This window comes from Amphiprion ocellaris, chromosome 17 (genome assembly GCF_022539595.1).
Source record: "Amphiprion ocellaris isolate individual 3 ecotype Okinawa chromosome 17, ASM2253959v1, whole genome shotgun sequence".
Taxonomy (NCBI): Eukaryota; Metazoa; Chordata; class Actinopteri; family Pomacentridae; genus Amphiprion; species Amphiprion ocellaris.
The window spans coordinates 32296290-32304877 of NC_072782.1; the positions used below are offsets into that span (position 1 = coordinate 32296290).

The 8588-nt window shown below is 36.1% G+C and overlaps 1 protein-coding gene across 1 annotated transcript; it reads left to right on the forward strand.

Annotated features, from left to right (window-relative positions):
- Positions 1–5550: 5550 nt before the first annotated feature.
- On the forward strand, positions 5551–8492 carry wdr45 (WD repeat domain 45). The gene is made up of 5 exons (XM_055019424.1): positions 5551–5704; positions 5909–6041; positions 7158–7232; positions 7437–7541; positions 8351–8492. Exons 2-5 carry the CDS (start codon positions 5993–5995, stop codon positions 8458–8460), a joined length of 339 nt encoding a protein of 112 aa, XP_054875399.1. The 5' UTR covers positions 5551–5704; positions 5909–5992; the 3' UTR covers positions 8461–8492.
- Positions 8493–8588: the final 96 nt, after the last annotated feature.

Genomic DNA, 8588 nt, shown 5'->3' on the forward strand with positions numbered 1-8588 from the left:
CCTGTGTCTGCAGATGTCCTGTGACACCAATGATCCCATCTGATATTTAGCATGTTTTCAATTATTGGTCCCATTTCTTAAAAAAAAAAAAAAAAAAAAAAAGCCCCCTGAAATCTGATCAGATAAATGAATGTGAAACTACTTTGGGTCTGCTGCAGCTGCCTCCCTCTGATCTTGTTCCTGCCCACAGCACAATCTGATCAGTGAAACACTGAAGGACAACTTCAGCATGTAAAACATAAATAAGCAAAGGCTGCAACTCGTGATTATTTTGATTTTAACTTAACTTTATGTGCTGTTCAAAAACTTTATTTTTTCTGCAAATGTGTAGTGATTCCAAATCTTGGTTATTGATCTCCTTGATTACAAAAAAAATCTGTATCGACCCGGAAAAAAAACAAACATGTCAGGCACCCTATGATGTTAACTGTTTGCCTGAATGTTTTTGTTTAAAATCCTCAGTAATAACCTTTGACTGGTTGCTCTTAACCCTGTAAAACTCACTGCTGCAAAAATACAACATCAGCTTATTTTTTAATTACTATTTTCTATTATATATATCTGAAATAAACCCTAATCTGTGGGTCTGACAGCAGCGTGAGGTCAAAGAAGCTGCCATCAGCTGCTGCACTTCTGTCCGTCCAGCAGATGGAGCCATGGAGCTGCAGTCAAGTGAAGAGCAGCACAAGGCAACCACCACTTCCATCCACTGACGCATTCAATTTGACTGACGCTAATGTTTTATTGACTTCCAACCACTAAACCAATATGATCACTGATGCACTGAGCTGAAGAAGTAATGTTACATTTCAAACATAACTGGGGAAATAACCGAAACTTCTTCCTTAGGAAAGGAGAAAGTATAAGAGTATAAAGGCAGTGCAAGAATAAATAAGAAAAAAACGGTGCAAAAATTGCCCATAGCATTATATACAGATGACTTTATTCTTAAAAAAAAAAAAAAAAAAACAACAAACATGTAGAAGACTATATACAGAGGATCAGGTTTCAGGTATAGATAGATCGACAGATGAATCCTTACTGTGAAAATATTTAAAGACATTGAACATTGTGCAATATAAGGTCAGTCAGCAGCCTCAGTTCATGCACCAAGAAAACTTTTATGCATTTTTTTAAAAATAAATTTTCTCCATTTACAAGGCAGGGAGATAACCGAAACTTCTTCCTTAATAGTTCCTGTTTAGTTTGTATGCTGTGGTGTCAGGATTACTACACGTGGAAATGAATATCAAATTAAAATCATTTCCATATCTTGACAAGTTGTTGCGATCAAAAAGTAAACTAAAGCTGCAAGCAGCGTTGGACGGGTCCTCGCATCCTTGCTGGTCGGCGAATCCACGCACATCCACCAGGTGGCGCTGCGACCGAGAGTGCATGTCGGCCTATGGATGCGATGAGGGCTGGACTCTGATCACACGTGCAAAATTTCAGGCAGATTGGAGCATATTCAGGCTACTTGTAGAGCTTTTCCTGTCCATCCACCAGGTGGCGCTGCGACCGAGAGTGTATATTGGCCTATGGATGTGATCAGGGTCAGACTCTGATCACACGTAAAATTTCAGGCAGATCGGACCATGTCCAGGCTAGTTATAGAGCATTTCCTTCCAACCACCAGGTGGCGCTGCGACCGAGAGTTTATGTCGGCCTATGGATGTGATCAGGACTGGACTCTGATCATACATGTAAAGTTTGAGGCAGATTGGAGCATGTTTAGGGCAGTTACACAGCAGTTGATGTTTCATGGCGAAGCATCAAAATTCACGAGGCCGCCATGGCCACGCCCTCAGACTTAAGGTGAGCATTTTGATAACTTTTGATCACCCGTGCCTGGACTACATCCTGGCCGAATTTCAGCTCTCTCGGTGTTACCCTATGTGAGTTTATAGCTTTTGAAAATGTACAAAAATGACCCAAAATCGTCAAAACGTATGACATATAATTCAAAATGGCCGACTTCCTGTTGGGTTTTGGGCATGGCTGTCAATTACATTTTGGTGTGTCTTGACGAGTTACATATGCCTACCAAGTTTCATAATTCTAGGTGACACGTACTGGCCGTAGTAAATGTTTGAAATTTTCCAGGTGGCGCTATGGAGCCATTTTGCCAAACACATGTGCAGTTTCCCTAAAATCTGAAATGGGTTGCCGGTCCAGATATGTGTGGTAATTTTGGCGAGCATTTGAGCATTTTTAACCTGTCAAAAAGTACTTTGTTTATTCCGGCAACGATACGTTGCCACGGCAACAGCGTTTTATGAATCGTCAAAATCTTCACACTGTGCCATCGTCAATGTGTGGTCACTCACCTGACCAATTTTCAGAATCATATGACAAAGTATCAGGCAATGGCACGTGCAAATGTAATGACAATTTCTTCCTGTTGCCAATAGGTGGCGCTATGAGTATTTCTAAATTTATGAATGTGGATGTGTTCAGAACCGGACTGGTGTCCATCACATCAAGTTTGGTCCGGATTGGATCATTTCCAGCTGAGATATTAATAATTCAATTTTTATGGCGGGAAATCGAAATTCGCCGCAATGCCACAGACACGCCCCTTGACGACGAGTCACCATTTTCTTTGGGAATCATCATCAATGTGTTCAGGCTTATGTCACCACATTTGAGGTGAATCTGATCAACGTGCTAAGAATAGTACATCAAAGTGTGAAAAATGTCAATTTCCTGCTACCACAAGGTGGCGCTATGACTGTGAATGAATATAACCTCATGGATGTTGTCAGGGCTGGACATTGATCACACGTCAAATTTCAGGCAGATTGGACCATGTACAGCTGAGTTAGACACCACTTCATGGCGAAGGATCCATTTTTTTGGGAGTCGCCATGGCCACGCCCTTTGAAATGAAATGAACATTTTGATAATTTTTCATCAGGTCGCGTGTTTGCATATATTGGCCAAATTTGACGTCTGTCGGACTTATCCCCGATGAGTTATTAATTTTGAAAAATTTACAGCTAATTCAAGATGGCCGACTTCCTGTTGGTGTTAGGGCGTGGTCATGATTGACTTTTTTGGGTTTCCTGATGTGCTGAATATGCATACAAAATTTTGTAGCTGTACATGAAACATCGTGCAAGTTGGCCTAATGACCAAATTTTCAATTTTCCAGGGGGCGCTATGGAGCCATTTTGCCACACACATGCGCAACTCCCATAAAATATCAAATTTTTCGCGAGGCCTGATGAGCATGCCACGTTTGATGCGTTTTGGGGTATGATAAGGCCGCCAAAAAGGCAATTCAAAAGTCCGGAAAAGACTAATAATAATAATAATAATAATAATAATAATAATAATAATAATAATAATAATAAATAATTCCTTGCATTCCAATAGGGTCTTCGCACCATTCGGTGCTCGGACCCTAATAAAAGGTTTGAAAGCAGCAGCTGAGAGACGCTGAGTCACAGCAGAGACAGAAAGAGCTGCACAGTTTGTTAATTAGCCTCTTTTCACCTCAACAATATTACCGGACAATAAACTATATGTGAGAAAACGGGGAGTGAGGATGCATCGCTGAATGTGAGGAAGAAATCACAGATTCAGCTGCAGCTGGAGAACCTAATCATCACAGATGGATGGAAAATGAACAAAATGAGCAACAAAATGATCAGAAACTGACCAAGATTAGAAATAAAACAACCACAAAATACAAAAAAATTACCAAAATGTAAAAAGAAATATCTTAAAGAAATGGAAAACTAAAACAAGGAGATGTAAAATGACCAAATAAAGACACAAAACTACAACAAAATGTCCAGAATAAACACTAAATAACAGGAATGGCAAAAATGAGACCAAAAATAACCAAAATCAGACCTAAAACAGTCACAAAATGACTGAAAAGGACCAAAATGGGGCATAAAAGTAACACAAAGTGGACTTGAAGTTGAAACAAAACACACAAGGCCACGTTTGTGTATTTTATTTGTGTATTTTTGCTGCTTTAACTAGATTTCCTCTTTATAAAAACCCATGGAGGTGAATTTAAGTTATTCATAACCAGATTTATGACTGTTTGGTGGAAACAAATTCAATTTCCTGCAGTCAGACTCTAACAGCAGAATTTAAATCAGTGTTTGTCTCTTTAGGAAGCAGGATGTTAATAAACTGATGCAAGACAAGGAAATGTTTAGAAATCTGATGAATAAAAAGAAACAATAAGTTCAGGAACTGATTAAACAGATGAATCCAGTAGAACACTGTAAACAACATGTTTTATTATGAAAATTTTTATTTTAATAAGTCCAACCTCAGATTCAGGAGCAAATAGAGATGAAGACAACTTTTAATCTACAATAATATTTATAATAATTTTCCTCCAACTAGTTCAGAATTCAGCAGCTCCACTTTTTACAGGTTTTAGCAGATAATTTTAATGTTTTAAAGGAAGATTTAAGATTTTAATGAAGATCATCTTTTGTCTTCTTGGTTTTACTTCACAGTAATTGTTTAATTACATCTAAATATCATTTTTTGATTTGCATCTTTTGAGTTTCCTGCTTTTGCAATATAAATAAAGATATCAATATTATTATTGTTGCTGTTGTTATTACATCCTTCAAATAATAAATAAATACAATATAGCAGAAAATTATTACATAATCGTTATTCTATAATTTAATTTTAAAAATGGCTGTAAAAATAAACAGATGCATTTGTATAATTTGTTGTTTGTTGTGTATTATTAATTGTATTCACTTTCTTATCATTTTTCTTAATTTCATTTAAAAATTTTTGTCGTTTTTATGTATTCACTATATATTTGCAATGAAAATGTCTATTGTATATTTTTAAACAGTATATTTTGGTTTTGCGTATCTTTAAATTGTATAATTTTAAATTGTGCAATTTCATATTCTATTTTTTATTGTATAATTTGTGTTCTATATTTTATGTTGGATTCTTCCGTACTGTAAATTTTTAAATTGTGCATTTTTTTATATTATTAAATTGTATATTGTAGTTTAGTATATTTTTTAATTGTGTTTTTATTTTCTTTAATTTTAAATTGTGTATTTTTATTAAATTTTTTTAAACTGTGTATTTTTATTCATTTTTAAATAATGTATTTTTATTTTATTTATTTTTAAATTGTGCATTATTATTGCATTTGTTTTTTAATTGTGTATTGTTATTTTATTTGTTTTTAAATTGTTTACTTTCATTTGATTTATTTTTAAATAGCGTATTTTCATTGCATTTATTTTTAAATTGTCTATTTATTTTAAACTGTTTTATTTTATTTTTTAAATTGTGTGTTTTTATTGCATTTATTTTTAATTTGTATATTTTTAAACTGTGTATTTTTATTTTTTCATTTTTAAATTGTGTGTTTTTATTTTATTTATTCATTTTATTTATATTTTTTATATTTTATATTTTTATGCTGTATATTGTCAAATCGTGTGTTTTCATGTTGCGTATTTTTAAATCGTCTATTTTAAAATTTTATGTTTTTATTTACATTTTTTTAAAGTTACGTGCAGAATGCGGAAGTAAACAGGAAACACGTGTCTGTGACGCCGAGCCTTGAGACCCAAAACAAACCTTGGCTGTTTGTTGTTTGTTTGTCTCCGTCTGTTCTGCTCTGAAAAACACTTTAAAAACATTTTAAAAACGTCTTAAACTCTCCGTATCGTCTCCTGTCAGAAGCTTCATGGTGAGACTTCACTCATTCCACCATGTCGGAGTGAAAACGGCCGTTTTTAGCGATTTTCTCTGAAGCTAATGTTGCTAAAGCTAAGGCTAGCCAGCTGGGCTAACGTCCAGCGGGTGTTGCTCAACATTCAGCTCAGAAATGTCGACAGTAAAATGAAGTCTGTGTTTCTGAACGGCCGTAATGTGTCTGTCTTTTTTGTCTCAGGTGTCTCTCTGAAGCGGCAGCTGGAGTTTACCGGTAACGGCTCGGTAACGGTCCGGTAGCTGCTCGGTTAGCAGGTTAGCAGCCATGGCTCAGCAGAGAGGAGTCAACAGTCTGCAGTTCAACCAGGACCAGAGTAAGAAACACCGAATTCAGGCCGAACTGGTTTAATTTACATGTTTAAAATACAGCTACAGGATACAGAAAACAGAGGAAAAGAACTTAATAAGCTTTGTCCTCTAGAAGACTGAACAGCAGAAAAAACCTGATGTTTTAGCTGCTTTAGTTTGAATTTAGGATCAAAACACAAAAGTAGAGACTTATTTCAGCTTTTATTTAATTCTTTTATGTGTAAACAGCGTCTAGAAATAATATTTACTCATATTTATGTATTTAACAGTGATATATATAAACTTCTTACCTGCTGTAAACATTAGAAGTTTGAGAGTTCAGAAAGTCCATTGACTTTGTGGTTTATCTTCTGGTCGTTTTTGACGCATTTGTTGTTGTTTTGTGTCTGTTTGCCATCGTTTTGTATCTCACTGTTATATTTGTGTGTTTTTGCATTAATTTTTTGTGTCTTTGTGGTTGCTTTGTGTCTTTGTGGTCATTTTGTGTCTCTTTGTGGTTGCTTTGTGTTTTTTGCCATCATTTTGTGTCTCGTGTTTTATTTATGTGTTTCTGTGGTTGTTTTGTGTCTCTTTGTGGTTGTTTTGTGTCTTTGTGGTTGTTTTGTGTCTTTGTGGTTGTTTTGTGTCTGTTTTCCTCTGTTTTGTATCTCACTGTTATATTTATGTGTTTCTATGTTCATTTTTTGTATCTTTGTGGTTATTTTGTGTCTCTTTGTGGTTGCTTTGTGTTTTTTGCCATCATTTTGTGTCTCATTGTGTTTTATTTATGTGTTTCTGTGGTTGTTTTGTGTCTCTTTGTGGTTGTTTTGTGTCTATTTTCCTCAGTTTTGTTTCTCACTGTCATATTTATGTGTTTCTGTGTTCATTTTTTGTGTCTTTGTGGTCGTTTTGTGTCTATTGTGTTCCTTTTGTGTATCTTTGCGGTCATTTTGTGTCTCTTTGTAGTGGTTTTGTGTCTCTTTGTGTTCATGGTATTCCTCTTTGTGGTCATTTTGTGTCTCTTTGTGGTCATTGTGTGTCATTTTGTCGTCATCTTGTGTCTCTTATGGTCATTTTCTATTCTACAGTAACATATAAATTGATCCAGACATGTGTTAACTATAAACTTTTGGTCCCTTTAGGTTGTTTCTGTTGTGCGATGGAGACTGGAGTGAGGATTTATAACGTGGAGCCGCTGATGGAGAAAGGTCACCTGGGTGAGTTTATGCCTGCATTTATCATTTATTAAAAACTTCTGGACTGACATGGGTGACATAAACTAGAGCTCTGCTGGTTGATGGTCAGTAGCTCTAGTTAATATTTCTGAAGGTAATGAAGGTAGCTGAGATCTCTCCTCCTGTTATTGCTGATGATAGCTGTGCATTTATGGGATGTTTTGTTGTTTATTTGTTGTGTTTCAGACCACGAGCAGGTGGGAAGTGTCGCTCTGTGCTCCATGCTGCATCGATCCAACCTGCTGGCCGTTGTCGGAGGAGGAGTCAACCCCAAGTTCTCAGAAATATCAGGTAAATAAACAGGAAGTACACCTTCAGACTGAGGTAGAAACACCTCCAACACCTGACTGGAAAGATCTGGAGGTAAAGGAAAGCAGTTAGTCGTCTCTCTGTGGTCGTTTTGCTTCTGTTTATGGTAGAGTTATGTGTCTTTGTTGGTCATTTTTCGGCTTTTGTGGATGTTTTGTGTCTTTTGTGATCATTTTGTGTCTTTTTGTAGTGTTTTTACATCTTTTCTGGTCGTTTTGCATCTTTTGTGGTTGTTTTGTGTCTCTTTGTGGTGATTTTATGTCTTTTTGTGCTTGTTTTGCATTTTTTGTGATCATTTTGTAATGTTTTGTGGTAATTTTGAACTGTCTTGTGGTAAGAGCATCTCTAACAGCAGACTGCAAAAATCTGCAGGTCAGTGGAAGTAGATGAAAACGAAGTCTTTAGTGTTTATTCTCACTTATCTTATCTGCTACAGACGGTTAGAAGTTGTTGTTGCTGGCTGTTCCGGAAGTTTTCTGTCACCTGTCTTTACAGTCCTGTTGTGTCTCTGTGGTCATTTTACATCTTTCTGCGGTCAGTTTTGTTCCCTTTGTGGTTGTTTTGCATATTTCTGGTTCCTTTTTTAGTCGTCTTATATCTCTTTCTAGTCATTTTGTGTCTCTTTGTGGTCGTTCTGCATCAGTTTCTTGTCATTAGGCATCTTTCTGTGGTGATTTTGTCTCTGTTTGTTGTTGTTTTCCGTCTCTGTGGACATTTTTATGTACAAGGATCATTTCTGACCACTGACTTTGACCCTTTTGTCTTCATCTTTTGTGTCTTTTGTGTTTCAGTGCTGGTTTGGGATGACGCTCGAGAGTCTCGTGACCCCAAAGACAAACTGGTTCTGGAGTTCACCTTCACCAAACCCGTCCTGGCTGTTCGCATGAGACACGACAAGTAGGTTTACTGTCAGTGTAGACTGTCTGTAGTTTATAAATGATCAATAAATCATCTTTATTAACACTATAGACTGTCTATAGTCTATAAATCATCTTTATTAACACTATAGACTGTCTATAGTCTATAAAT

Excerpts from the sequence above, each read along its gene's own strand:
- wdr45 (XM_055019424.1), top strand. The coding sequence starts at position 5,993 with ATGGCTCAGCAGAGAGGAGTCAACAGTCTGCAGTTCAACCAGGACCAG. Across the intron at positions 7,233-7,436 it reads GATGGAGAAAGGTCACCTGG|ACCACGAGCAGGTGGGAAGT; the intron begins GTGAGTTTATGC and ends GTTGTGTTTCAG. Across the intron at positions 7,542-8,350 it reads CAAGTTCTCAGAAATATCAG|TGCTGGTTTGGGATGACGCT; the intron begins GTAAATAAACAG and ends TTTGTGTTTCAG.